The sequence below is a fragment of the Sapajus apella genome, unplaced genomic scaffold (genome assembly GCF_009761245.1).
Source record: "Sapajus apella isolate SASKATOON/1434 unplaced genomic scaffold, GSC_monkey_1.0 scaffold11, whole genome shotgun sequence".
NCBI lineage: Eukaryota > Metazoa > Chordata > Mammalia > Primates > Cebidae > Sapajus > Sapajus apella.
The window spans coordinates 5,807,592-5,823,146 of record NW_022436951.1 but is presented as its reverse complement, the minus strand read 5'-3'; the positions used below and the strand labels follow the sequence as shown (position 1 = coordinate 5,823,146).

Sequence of the window (15,555 nt, the reverse complement as noted above, 5' to 3'; positions counted from 1 at the left end):
AGTTTGAACTTCCCAGTAGCTTTGTTTACTCTGTGAGAGTAAAACCACCTACCCAAGCCTCAGCAATGGCAGATGCCCCTCCCCCCACCAACCTCAAGCTTCCCAGGTGGAGCTCAGACTGCTGTGCTGGCAGCAAGAATTTCAAGCCAGTGGATCTTAGCTTGCTGAGCTCCATGGGGGTGGGACCTGCCGAGCCAGACTACTTAGCTCCCTGGCTTCAACCCCCTTTCCAGGGGAGTGAACAGTTATGTTTCACTGGCATTCTAGGCACCACTAGGGTATGAAAAAAAAATTCTGCAGCTAGCTCGGTGTCTACCCAAACAGCTGCCCGGTTTTGTGCTGGAAACCCAGGGCCCTGGTGGCATAGGCACCGGAAGGAATCTCCGGGTCTGTGGGTTGCAAAGACCTTGGGAAAAGCATAGTATCTGGGCCAGAGTGCGTGCTACCATCCCTAATGGTTTTCCTTCGCTAGGAGAAGGAGTTGTCCAACCCCTTGCACTTCCCAGGTGTGGCAGCACCCCAGCATGCTCACCATCCTTGGGCTGCACCCACTGTGCAGCCAGTCCCAGTGAGATGAACCTAGTACCTCAGTTGAAAATGCAAAAATCACCCGCCTTCTGTGTCGATCTTGCTGGAAGCGGCAGACAGGAGCTGTACCTATTTAGCCATCTTGCCAGCAATCCCTTTCCCCTGTCCAGTTTTATCCTTTTCTTTCTTTCTTTCTTTCTTTCTTTTTTCTATAATACTTTTTTTTTTTTTGAGACAGAGTCTCGCTCTGTCACCCAAGCTGGAGTGCAGTGATGCCATCTTGGCTCACTGCAACCTCCGCCTTCTGGGTTCAAGGGATCCTACTTCAGCCTCTCGAGTAGCTGAGTTACAGGCACCCACCACCATGCCCAGCTAATTTTTGTATTTTTAGTAGAGACAGAGTTTCGCCTGTTGGCCAGGCTGGTCTCAAACGCCTGACCTCAGGTGATTCGCCCACCTCAGCCTCCCAGACTGCTGGGATTACAGACGTGAGCCACCACACCCAACCTGTAATACTGTTTTTTCTTTTCTTTTTTGAGACAGAATCTCACTTTGTCATCCAGGCTGGAGTGCAGTGGCATGATCTCAGCTCACTGCAGCCTCCGCCTCCTGAGTTCAAGTGATTCTGCTACCTCAGCCTCCCAAATAGCTGTGATTACAGGCAAGTGCCACCAAGCCCAGCTAATTTTTGTATTTTTTATAAAGAGGGGATTTCACCATGTTGGCCAGGCAGGCCTCGAGCTCCTGACCTCAGGTGATCCTCCCACCTCAGCCTCCCAAAGTGCTGGGATTACTGGCGAGAGCCACTGTGCCCAGCCTGTAATGCTTTTAAAACAAACTTTATATTATCTCACTTTATATTATCAGATTTTATATTATCTCACTCATAAATACTTTAACATCTATCAATCTCTAGCAGATAATGACTTTTAAAAAACAGAATATTATTTATATCAAAATTAATAATGTATTATTCCATATCTAATACCTATCAATGTTCATATTTTCCTTTCTCAAAAATGTATTTTCATAGTTGGTTTGCAGTTGCTTTGGTTGATGTACTCTTAAGTCTCTTATAATAGTTTGTCCCTCACCTTGCTTTTCTCATTCCACTTGTAAGTTTTTCTGTAGAATCTCCCACATTCTAGATTTAATAGGTCACTCTTTTTCTGGTATCATTTAAGATGGTCCTCTGTCCACCAGTTTTCAAGTAGAATCTTGGTGAAACCTAGAGGCTTAATAAGATTCAAGTTCAATTTTTAATCTAGGAGACAAATATCTCATAGGTGGTGTTGAATATTATTGCATCACAGCAGGAAGCACATGTCTAATTGTCCCATTTTCAGTGACTGATTTTTGATGAATTTAAGTGATTATATACAGTCATGTAACCTCCAGCACAATGAACACCCAGGATCTCACACCAAAAAGCTTCCTCATGCCCTTTTGCAGTTGATCCTTTCTTCCTGGCCCTAGAAAACTATTCATCTACTTTTTGTCACTATAGTTGTACCTTTTTAGAAGTTAATATCAACGGAATCATACACTATGTAATGTTTTGAGTTTGACTTTCTCGACTTAAAATGTTGATTCATTCCTGTTGCTAATATATTAATATACCTGTTTATTGCTGAGTAGTTTCAATAGTGTGGATGTATCACAACTTCTTTATCATTCACCATTTTTGGACTTTTGGGTTCTTTCCAGTTTGGGGATGTTATGAATAATGCTCCTGTAAATATTGGTGTATAAGGTTTTGTGTAGATGTATGTTTTCATTTATCTTGAGTAACTTCCTAAGAATGTGATTACAGAGTCATGTGATTAGTGAGAAACTGCCAAAATGTTTTTCCGAAATTGTTAAACCATTTTTCATTTCCACCACCTGTGTATGAAAGTTCAGTTCCTTCACATCCTCACCAATTCTTGTCATTGTCAGTCTTTTCTTAAAACTTTAGCCATTTTGGTGGGTGGTAAAAGTGTAGTACATTACTTTCTTAAGATGTATTTTTTTAAAAACCTTCATGGTGTTTTCCTGTTTTCAATCTGTAATCTTAGACTGTCTTCTTAAATCATCTTTCATTTCATATTTTTACATGATATATTTGGCATCATTTCTTTCCTAAATCAAATAATTATCTCTGTATCATAGAGCCTTATGACCACCTTAGTTAAGTTTATGTCAGCCATGACAAAGGATACATCATGATTTTTTAAAAGCTCTAAATCATATATTTCATTTGATTGTTATTATAAATGATTAAGTAAGGATTCAATGTAACTGTTAGAAATGTCACTATTTACTATTACTTAAACAGATCTCAAATAATACCCTCCTGTATTAGCAAGTTAGAAGCAGAAGGGAACTGACCAGATTTATAATCTCTTAACAATGATAGTTTTACTTGTACATTCTTTGTATATTTATTCTCTAGTCCCATCTATTTAGTTAGTAAGTTAGTTTATCCATCCTATTCATGATCCCTATTCTATGCTTTCCTACTTTAGTTTCTACCAACATAGTTTACCAATGATATTGTGACTTGGTGGTATATTTCCTTATACTAGCAGAGTTTGGTGTAGTGAAAGAAAGCAAACTCATATATGTGACAGAGATGCAACTACTCTGAGCAATTATAACATGTATGTATAAATGTTAAGAGAAGCTAGGAAGGATGTAAAGAATGGACTGCTGGTGTTATTACAAATTCTTGAGTCCATAATAATTAACATATTTACTGTTTTTACATGACCACATGTACATGCACTGCATTCAGTCCAAGTTCAGATATTTCTAATTTTTATTTTTGGATTGGGTTTTTGGGGTGTTGTTATTGTTTGTTTTTTGTAGATCATTGACTCTCCCCATTTATTGAATATGTTTTTCTAGGGAAACTTGAAGTACTACTGAAATAGCTTCAAATTCCCACATGTACTAAACTATGTTCATTGTCTTAATAATTATGTTAGTATGTCTTTTTTTTTTTTTTTTTTTTTTTTTTTTTTTTTTTTTTTTTGAGACAGGATCTCACTCTATCGCACAAGCTGGAGTACAGTGGCACAATCACAGCTCACTGTGGCCTCAACCTCCCTGGCTCAAACAATCCTCTTTCCTCAGCCTTCCAAGTAGCTGGAACCACAGGCATGTGCCACCATGTTTAACCAATTATTTTTCCATCATACCCAGCTAATTTTTTGTATTTTTAGTAGAGACGGGGTTTCACCATATTGTCCAGGCTGGTCTCAAACTCCTGACCTCAGGTGACCCACACTCCTCAGCCTCCAAAGGGCTGGGATTACAGGCATAAGCCACCATACCCAGCCAGTATATCATTTTTAAATGTATGGAGCTATCATTCCTTTATAGCCTTTAACAATTCATAGTTTTTTGTCATTTTTTCAGTAGAATGTGGAAGAATGACATCTTTCATGAAGGTCCTCACATTTTTTTATTTCTGAAATGTACTCCAATTCATTTAAGCCACTACCATAAATTGAGTAGCCCTGTATGACAGTCTTCTTCAAAAAACACATTCATAGCCCTGTGATGGGTACACAAAAATTAAATAGATTTTTTACAATGCCATTCATTTTAATTACTTATGATCTAAGACTGACTCTTTTTTAGTTTGTAAGGAAAATACAGGCAATGAAAAAAGGGTAAGGGTAACCCATATTTCATCTGTTCCTGTCCTTTGTAATCCAGAGCAAAATGTTTCTGAGTTTACAATAAAACATTTTATCTCTATCAACCAGTGAATGTATAAATAAACTACGACAATTCCATACAGTTTAATAGTATGAAATACAATTTAATAGTCTGTTCCACATCAAAAAGAAACAGACTGTCAATACATACAGCAACATAGATGAATAATGAAACATTATACAAGGTAAAAGAAGCCTTACATAGAAGAGTACGTATTATGATTCCATTTTTAAAAAATTTTAGGAAAGGTCAAACTAATCTATACTGGCAAAAATCAGAAGAGTGGTTGCAGTGGGCTGAGGATTGACTGGGAAAGGACATGAGAAAACTTTCAGGGATGATAGTAATGGTCTCTGTCAGTGGTTCTGAAAGTTACCAGCATTACCTGGGGATTTATTAGAAATGCAAATTCTCAGGCCCTACTCCAGACTTAATTCATCAGTAACTCTGAGGGTAGAGCCCATCATTTTGTATTTTAACAGTCTCTCCAGATAATTGGGATATAAGTTAAAGATTGAGAACAACTGTTCTGTATCCAGGTGTAGGGACTTGAGTTACAGTAGTGAATGCATTTGACAAAACTGAGCAAATGTACGCTAAACATTTGTGCATTTCATTGCATGTAAGTTTTATCTTAAGGAAAAAATGGAGAATATACTGAAGTCTCCAGTTTACTTTGAAATGGCATTGAAAGTAAAATGGATATAGGTGTGTGTACACAAATACATATGCATACATCTATACACACACGTGTATGTGTGTTTGTGCCCACATGCGCACACACACGCACGCACATCCCAGCAGAATAAAATCTTAAAGGTCAGGAGCCAGGCTCAATAGCTTGCACCCAGAATCTCAGCCTCTCAGGACGTTGAGGCAGGAGGATCATTTGAAGCCTGGAGTTTTAGACCAGCCTGGATAACATATCGAGACCTCGTCTCAAAAAAACATGAGTAAATAAAATTAGCTGGGCATTGTGAGATGTGCCTGTAGATCCAGCTACTTAGGAGGCAGAGGCAGGAGGATCACTTGAGCCCAGGAGTTTTAGGCTACAGTGAACTATGATTTTGCCACTGCACTTTCTTCTGGGGAACAGAGTCAGACACTGTCTCACACACACACAAAAATATTTTTACTGGTAGGATCTAGATGATGGTGGTTAGAGAGTCATGATAAAATTTTCATCAACTCTTTTGTATACCTGAAGTTTTTCATAATAAAAGATAAAGATGGTATAAAAAATGTACCTATATCACTGGGAGTGTTGGTACCTTTAAAAGATATTTTTCAAATGAGCAAACTAAATTATACTTTTTAAAAAATTGTATGCACCTTGATTAATTGTTTATATCATGAGTATGTGGCTAATAATTAAAGTAGAAGAAAATCATTTCAGAGTGGGCAAGATAAAATTTTGATAAAATTCAGTACCCTTGAATGATTACCTATGATAAACAGGGATAAAATGCAAATTCCTTAACCTGACAGATAAAAATTTTAGGTTTTATCCTAAAATGAAAATAATGCAAAATGGGAAATGCAAAATGGCAAAATAATGCAAAATGTGAGCTCTCTTCAAAATCATGAATAAAAAATATTTAAAATGTCAAGGTGATTGCAAAATGTATATAGAAGAGCAGAGAACAGGTAAAAATATCTAAATAATTTCTGAAAAAGCTGGAGCACTGACTTGCCTTATAAAATATCGGGAGTTATTTTTAAAGATACGGTAATTAAGAGTAGTCATAAGTAGATGAGTACTAAAAAGAACAATGGAACAGGATAGAGAGCCCAGAAAACAGGCTTACACATGTAGAATATGCTTGCTATTAAACAGAAGCGGCACTGCAGATTATGGAGAAAAGATAGACCGTTTAGTAAACGGGGTTGGGACATTTGACTGCCTAAAAAAAGAAAAAAAAAAAGATTCCTACTTCAACTCAAAAATCAACTCTATATAGATTAAAGCAAAACTTTAAAACTTTTTTTTTTTTTTTGAGATGGAGTCTTGCTTTGTTGCCAGGCTGGAGTTCAGTGGCTGGGACTACAAGTACATGCCACCATGCCTGGCTAATTTTTTGTATTTTGGGTAGAGACAGGGTTTCACTTTGTTAGCTATGGTGGTCTCAATCTCCTGACCTCGTCATCTGTCCGCCTCAGCTTCTCAAAGTGCTGGGATTACAGGTGTGACCTACCATGCCTGGCCACTTTAAAACTTTTAGAAGAAAATATAGGAGAAAAAATGTATTTATATATATATATATATATATATATACACACACACACACACACACACACACACACATACACATATATTATATATTTTATATATATAAATATAAACATGTATAAATTATATTTATATTAAATATAATTTATATATTAAAATATATAATTATAATATTTAATATATATAAAAATATTTTAATCATGTGGTCTTGCTGTGTTGCCCAGGCTGGACTCAAACTCCTAGGCTCAAGTGATTCTCCTGCCTCAGCCTCTTCAGTAGCTGAGACTACAAGCATGCACCACCATGTCCAAGCTGAATATCTTTTTGATCTTTGGGTAGGAAAGGATGTCTTAAACAAGTCGCAAAAACCATTACCCTTAAAAGATTGAAGAAAGTGAAAACACAAGTCATAAAATGGAGAAGATACTTGGCACATATATAACCAACAAATAATTAATACTGAGAATAAATACATAAGAACTCCTATCCTACAAAACCAGTATAAGTCAAGAGTTCCAGTAGAAAAATAGGTAAAGTTTATTAATAGGCGTTTCATGGACAAAAATAGCATATAGGGCCTATACTGTGTTCAAACCCACTAGTAAAGTAAGAAATACAAATCAAGACCACATTTTATACCATTTTATTGAAAAAAATGGAGAAGTCAGTCACAAGTGATGGAAAAGAGAGATCAGATAGCATCTCTTAATGCATATAATAATTGAGAAAATATTACAGCCACTTTGAAAAACAATGATTTCATAAAATTATCACTTAAAAGCATTATCTTGTGACGTTCAACATGCGTATATCCAGTGACCCAGCAGTTCAAGTATATATACACAAAAGAATCTTGCCTATTTGCATCAGGAGATGCATATACAAAAATGCTCATTGTACTAAAATTGGGATTAACCTATCTACAAAAGAGCAGATAAACAAATTAAGGTATAGGCACGTGGTGGGCTATTGTACAGCAATGAAAATCAGTAAAATACAGCTATATGCAACAACCTATGTCATAGTGGCATAATGCTAAGTGAAAAAAGTAAGTCTCAGAAGACTACATCAAGTATACTACCTTTTAGAAAGTGGGAAATCAAAGAAAGCTATGAATAGCATACAGCTTAGACTTTTTTTTAAGCAAGGAGATGGTAAATTTTCTGATAGTGGTTACCTTAAGTGTGAAACAGGAAGATGGAATAAGGGAAGAAGCACTTTGGGAGATTTAAGATATTAAAAATAGTCTTCTTGATTTAGATTCATAGTACGCCATTATTTATTAGCAAATTAAAAGGGCATATATGAGTGGCAATGGTGTGTCATGAATCAAAACTTATGATTAATTATTTTGTGTGTACCTGAAGCCTTGGAAGTGAAAAAGAATAACCTAGGATGAGAGAGGGTAGTTTTCTACTTCTGTCTAAAAGAAGGCTAAGCTAGGCTGGGCGTGGTGGCACATGCCTATAATCCCAGCACTTTGGGAGACTGAGGCAGGTGGATTGCTTGAGCCCAAGAGTTCAAGACTAGCGTGGGCAACATGGAGAACCTCATCTCTACAAACTGTACAAAAATAAGCCAAGCATGATGGTGCATGCCTGTGGTTCCCAGCTGTGTGGGAGGCTGAGCTGGGGAGGTCAAGACTGCAGTGAGCTTTAATTGTGCCACTGCACTCCAGCATGGGTAAGACTGAGACCCTGTCTCAGAAAAGATCAAACTAGAATATGATATTAATAGCTGCATTAAGGAAATTAGTTATAGAGTGAGGCAGGAAGAATTTGTGGTTCAGAGTTGAAACTAAGTACATCGAAGCTGTCTGCTTTTTCAAATTGGAGGAAAAGGGACAGTGTGTGTGTTACGTTATTCTGGTTGCTGTCAGTTGTTTTAATTATTTATGTATCTTTCAGGGAAAGTTTAAACTTGTGCTGCCCAATATAAGCCACATGCATTTTTTTCTATGTTAATTTCAATTATTATTTTATTTAATTTTAATTCCTCAGTCACAGTAGGTACATTGCCAAGTGCTTAATAGCTGCATGTGACTCTTGGGAACCATATTGGATAGCAAGGATATAGAACATTTTCATTATTGCAGAGAAAGTAATATTTAATAGCAGTGGAACTCTTCACAGAAATCAAATACACCTTTAGATTCCTTCAGTATCCCCAGAATTATATTAGCTAGTTTTTCTTAGCAAAACAGATATACCTTACGACTTTTCTGTTGACCTTTGATTATGAAAGATTAGATTGGTTTTACTTTCTAGCTGTATTTGGAATGATCTCTATCCTCATCTCATTATTCATAACACTTTTCTAGCATTGTTTGTGATTTTGCAAAGGATAATGCAGTAAAGAAATCTACCCTTATGTTTTATAATTGCCTTTTAAGGTGCAATTCAGATGCAGTTACAATTATTAATTCCTTAAAATAATTCAACTTGTATTATGTGAATAGGGAGAAAGGGAAGGTCACCTTTTTTGCATCTTCCACATCTTAAACTTAGGTCTTACACAGCAGTTTAAGTACTTCATAGTAAAATTGTTTGGAAGTATTGGTAAATTACTGGTTTATAAGATATTTTTAAACATATATGTTTTTGCTTTATTAATTTGCTCATTGAATATTAAATTGTTAAGGACAAATTGAAAAGTATATTACTTATGGACGTGTTTAATGTGTTGATATTATTATTATTGCCTAATGAATAATTATACCTGGATCTTTTTTTGTATATATACATATATAGTTGTTGAAGTCCGAAGAGGATTCCTCATATAAACCTGTGAAGAAAGCTTGTACTCAACTTGTTGATAACCTAGTTGAGCACATTCTTAAATATGAGGAATCTCTAGCTGGTAAGACACTTAATATATATATTAGTCTTTAGTTGATTTTATAAGATATTATTAAATACTTTGAGCACATTTCTCATTTTTGCCTCTGGCTCTGCTTGTCTAATGATTAATTCACTTTGAAATGAAATACATTTTTTGTTATATAGGTATCTGTTTGATGCATCCTAGATTATATTGTTAAGATTGACTAAGATTATCTAGAGCATTGTAATAAAAGCATGGGCCTCATCTATTCCACATATCTTTCAATAGCATATTACAATTTTAGATGTCATATTGAATAAGAATAAAAGTCCAGAGGCTAATAGGTATCTAGCTAATGATACTCATTACAAAACTGTTATCTTCTAAGTCATATAAAATGGTCTCTCAAAATGAATGTTTTTAAAGAATTGTATTACATTCCTAATATTTATTATTTATAATTGTTACATAAAAGTTTGCTTAATTTTGAGCTAGGAATTTATTAAAATTTATAAATCACAAATTATTTAAGTACTTATGTTTTATATTCTCTCTCACATTATTTACCAATCACAAACCTGAAAATTTTCAGTCAGTTATAAATAATTATATAAGAAATATAAAAATTGATACTCATTACTTTAAGCACACAAAGACTAGCATTACTTACCATCTAATGCACATTCATGAGCAACAACAATCAGCCTCAGTCATTCTCCAAAACTGGAAGCCAATAGCCTCTAACAGAGGTCCATTTATAGCACCTACGGAAGTTGTTGATGTACTTTATATTTTTTATGCAGTCTTTTTTTTTCCCCCATATATACCTTTTTTTCTGGTTTTTTTTTTTTTTCTTTTTGAGACAGAGTCTCACTCTTTTGCCCAGTCTAGAGTGCAGTGGTGTGATCTCGGCTCACTGCAACCTCCACCTCCCAGGGATTCTCCTGCCTCAGCCTCCTGAGTAGCTGGGATTACAGGCACGTGCCACCATGCCCAACTGATTTTTTATATTTTTAGTAGAGATGGGGTTTCACTGAGTTAGCCAGGATGGTCTCCATCTCCTGACCTCATGATCTGCCCTCCTCAGCCTCCCAAAGTGCTGGGATTATAGGCGTGAGCCACCGCGCCCAGCCTTTTTTCTTTTTATCTCCTTGTTCCATTTTTTGTTGTTGTTGTTTTTCCGCATTCTGGAATTTAGGGGTGATACTGATATCCCTTAATGTTAAAAAGTTGCTAATTCCCTCTAAAAATTAGTTTCCTAAGAACCAGTGTATTTCCTAATTAGCAACATTTTCTTCCCACCTGAACAACACTTTGTTTAGAGCTGTGTGATAGCACTGTTCCAATTTCTGTTTGTTGCTCCCATTTTTTAACATTCTTCTACCACAGCAATATCTCTTTTTTCCTAGTACCCTTAAACACAGTTTCACCTCCACTAAGTTTATTTCCCATATTCACTTCATTTTTTTTTTTTTTTTTTTTTTTTTTGAAAGACAGGGTGTCACTCTGTCACCCAGGCTGGGGTGTAGTGGTGCAATCATAGCTCACTGCAACCTAGAATTCCTGGGCTTAAGCAGTCCTCCCACCTCGGCCTCCCAAGTAACTGGGACTATAAGTGCACATCACCACACCAGGCTAATTTTTTATTTTTCTGTAGAGATGGGGTTTTGCCGTGTTGCCCAGGCTGATTTCAAATTCGTAGACTCAAGCCTTCTTCCTGTATGGCCCTCCAAAGTGCTGTGATTACAGGTGTGAGCCATCACACCTAGCCAATTAATTTTAGGTATTAACTAATATACCACATTATTCCCAAAAGCCCATCCCTTAACTTCCCAATTTCCATTAGTGTAAAATTTGCCTTCTATAGATAGCATGGCCTCTTGTTTTTTATCTTGAGTGTGTGTGATTTCTATACCAAAGAAAAAATTAGATGGAGAAAATCTAGTATCATAAGAACTACTAATTCATTATATTGAGGGCCTGCCTATACTGGACCTATTTAGGGGATAATATTAATTAATTTAAATAATATTCTGTATAATATCCACTTCCTTGTCATATTTTAGTGTCTTATTTCTCTGTTTGTTTTTCCAGACTCTGACAATAAAGGTGTGAATTCTGGAAGATTGGTAGCTTGCATAACCACTTTGTTCTTATTCAGCAAAATAAGACCCCAGCTCATGGTTAAACATGCAATGACTATGCAACCATACCTTACCACTAAATGTAGTGTAAGTATAGAGCTGTCTTATTTTTGTATCTCATATAAAACATTAAGTGCTTTTAATTTAGAATTCACATGCATCAACCACATTCTCACTGACAGATCAACTGTGTCATTTACTTAGATATATGTTCTATTTGTAGCAAGTGATCTATAAACATCAAGTGTGATATACTATAAATAAGGTTCAGGTTCCATTTTGCTGTAAGCTCCTCAAGCCAAATCCTCAGTAAATGCTTAGTGAATGTTATAGCTATTGTTAAGATCTCAAAGAGAATGAAGCAGAGTTCCTGTCTTTGAGAAATTTACTATATTTTGGGTCCTGAATTTACTTTTCATTGTCTGTCATTTATAAAATAATAAAAAATATATAAATTGATACCTATTGCTGGAAGCACACAAAGACTAGCATTACTGCTGGCCATGGTGGCTCATGCCTGTAATCTCAGTACTTTGGGAGGCTGAGGCGGACGGATCACCTGAGGTCAGGAGTTCGAGACCAGCCTGACCAATGTGGAGAAACCCCGTCTCTACTAAAAATACAAAATTAGCCGGGCATAGTGGCGTATGCCTGTAATCCCAGCACTCAGGAGGCTGAGGCAGGAGAATCGCTTGAACCCAGGAGGCGGAGGTTGCAGTGAGCCAAGATCGTGCTGTTGCACTCCAGCCTGGGCAACAAGAGCTAAACTCCAACTCAAAAAAAAAAAAAAAGCCTAGCGTTACTTCCCATCTAATGCACATTAATGAGGAACAACAGTCAACCTCAGTCGTTTTCCAAAATTGAGAGCCAATAGCCTCTAACAGAGGTCCATTTATGGCACCTAAGAAAATTGTCTATATGCTTTATATTTTTCATACAGTCTTTTTAAATTTTTATTTATATTTTATTATAAATATATTTTTTAATTTTTATAATTGAGCAGTATATTAAATATGGAAAATCTAATATACCAGAGATGTTAGACTGTTAATATTAACAGACACTGTAAAATAAGGTATGAAAAGTAAGACATTGCTCAAGTAAAATTATCCAGCAAATAAAGATCTTTAAAGTATATATGACAGCATAATGAGTTAAGTGGTTTACATGTATAATCTCATTTACTTTATGAAGTATCTCTGTTTTACAGATAAGGAAACTGAAGCTTAAAGAATATAAATAACTGTTACAAATGTAAAATTTTTAAATACTCTAAAAACTTAACAAATATAAAAGGTTTCTGACATACCATGTTCCTAATGTTCCTAAGGAGCTAATTTTAACTGTTTTCTCTATTACATTTGTTTTGCTGCTATAGTCAGATTTTTGGTGGTCCAGATTACAAGCTCTCAGCGAAAACCTCAGGACTTCCTGAGAAAACTTTAAGAACTGAGGAAAGTAGTAAAGGATAATAAATGTTTTTGTTCCTACAAACAACGTGCATTTACTTTTGAGACACCAATTCTATCTTTAGGATTTGTATTAGTTCCAGAAATAAATTGGTTAATATTGTGGCTAATAACAGTAACTAATAATTTTTTAGCACAGTACCAAGCACTGTGAAAATTTTACATGTATTAGCTCATTTACTTTGTGAAGTAAGTACTATTATTATCTCAGTTTTACAGATAAGGAAACTAAAGCTTAAAGAATATAAATAACTGACCCAATGTCACATAGCTAACCAGTCCCATAGCTAGAATTCAGCCCCATGTCTGCCAGGAGAGTCTGGACTATAATGAAACCTATTATAAATTATTTATATTATAAATAGTCCTTGCATGATTTTGAACCAGTAATTTTTTAAAAGAAATTGACTCTTTAAAACGTTTTGTACATTTTTTATGTATGTATGTATGTAGACAAATATAAAGTTTTCTCTTAATAAGAGTATTTTATACATGGTAAACTTTTTTTTAATGTTTTGTGGTTTTTTGTTTTTATATCCTATCCCCATCCCTTTCAGAATAAACATCCTAGAGTGTCCTTAACATACTTTTATAGTGGGGATACACTGGCGTATATAAATGGTTAACCAGGTTTTGTAAATATTGAATCATATTATATAGATATTTGTTAGGCATATTTGTTAATCTCACATTACCTGGTATATAACTAATTCCTTGATTTAGATGGCTACATATTATCCATTTTATGGATGTCCTATGATTTATTTGAACATTTCCCTGTTTGGCAGGTGTTTACATATTTTCTTTTGGTCACCACTACAAATAGTTTTTAAATTAACAGGCCAGGCGCAGTGGCTCATGCCTGTAACCCCAACACTTTTGGAGGCCGAGGCAGGTGGATCACAAGGTCAAGAGATTGAGACCATTCTGGCCAACATGGTGAAACCCCGTCTCTACTAAAAATACAGAAATTAGCTGGGTGTGGTGGCGCACACCTGTAGTCCCAGCTACTTGGGAGGCTGAGACAGGAGAATCATTTGAACCCAGGAGGCGGAGGTTGCAGTGAGCCAAGATCATACCACTGCACTCCAGCCTGGCGACAGAGCGAGACTCCATCTCAAAACAAAAACAATTTTTAAATAAACATTCCTATTTAAATACTTAAAGTACTGGTGCCTTTATTTTGTTGGAACAGATTCTGAGGAGTGGACTTGCTAGGTTGAAACAATGGTTATTGTGGTTTTGATTTTTAGTTGACCTTGCCATGTGGTGGATGTGTTTTATACAGCCTTTTGGAAAGCTGTATGTGACAATCACTGTCATTATTTTAGTACTCTTTGCCAGTCTAACATGTGGAAAGGAATAATTCATCATTGCTTCAGTTTCCCTCCCTGACTGCCAAGAAGGTTGAGCATCTTTTCATGGTACTGACCAGTTGGGCTTGCTTTACTGTGAATTCACTGTTCATATCATTTTCATATCATTCACCCATTTTACCTTTGAATTGTAGGCCTTTTTTTAGGAGAGCTCTTTAAATAATTTAAATATTTTAGATATTAAGCCGTCTTATAGTATTTTCATTGCAAATATTTTTTCTTGTTCTGTTGCTCTTTTACTTTATGGTTTCCATCTTTCTTTAAATTTTTTTTTTATAGAAATTAAGATATTTTACTTGATTTTCCAGGCCAGTATGTTAAAAGAATGTTCAGAAAATGCTACCATTTTTTTTCCTTTTTAATTTTTTTTTTTTTTTTTTTTGAGACAGAGTCTTGCTCTGTCTTTTGGGCCGGAGTGCAGTGGCGGGATCTTGGCTCACTGCAGCCTCCACCTCCTGGGTTCAATTGACTCTCCTGCCTCAGCCTCCTGAGTAGCTAGGATTACAGGCACACACCACCACACCCGGCTAATTTTTTGTATTTTTAGTAGAGACAGGTTTTACTGTGTCAGCATGTTGGCCACACTGGTCTCAAACTCCTGACCTTGTGATCTGCCCACCTCAGCCTCCCAAAGTGTTGAGATTACAGGCGTGAGCCACCATGCCTAGCCACTGCATTTTTTTTTTTTTTTTAAGTAAAATGCTGGCACTGGTTCTTAAATGAATTTATCTTACCCAACAAAAATTCTGCTATCCCTAGACCTACTTTTACTTATTACAGGAAACAACAGGATTTCTATGCTACCTAAAAAGAATTTATCTTTTCTTTTTAATCCTGTGGAGATTCTAAAAGGAAGGATGAATATGAGGTTGGAATTTTTTTTTTTTTTTATTAATACTCCTACAAGCCAAGTGGTGGGAATGTTTTTAACTAGTGACAAAATGAGCTTTAAAAGCCTAAACTAGGCCAGGCGCGGTGGCTCACACCTGTAATCCCAGCACTTTGGAAGGCCGAGGCGGGTGGATCACGAGCTCAAGAGATTGAGACTATCCTGGTCAACATGGTGAAACCCCGTCTCTACTAAAAATACAAAAAAACATTAGCTGGGCATGGTGGCACGTGCCTGTAATCCCAGCTACTCAGGAGGTTGAGGCAGGAGAATTGCCTGAACCCAGGAGGCGGAGGTTGCGGTGAGCTGAGATTGCGCCATTGCACTCCAGCCTGGGTAGCAAGAGTGAAACTCTGTCTCAAAAAAAAAAAAAAAAAAAAAAAAAAAA

At 36.1% G+C, this 15,555-nt stretch overlaps 1 protein-coding gene across 5 annotated transcripts in view; it reads left to right on the top strand.

The window, feature by feature from the left end:
• NIPBL (NIPBL cohesin loading factor) overlaps window positions 1-15,555 on the top strand; it is a 191,117-nt gene that overhangs the window by 152,710 nt on the left and 22,852 nt on the right. For all 5 annotated transcript variants that reach the window (XM_032278937.1, XM_032278939.1, XM_032278941.1 and 2 more), the window contains 2 exons: window positions 9,217-9,325; window positions 11,384-11,520. In XM_032278937.1, coding sequence (XP_032134828.1) covers window positions 9,217-9,325; window positions 11,384-11,520 — 246 coding nt within the window. The remainder of the gene's footprint in view (window positions 1-9,216; window positions 9,326-11,383; window positions 11,521-15,555) is intronic.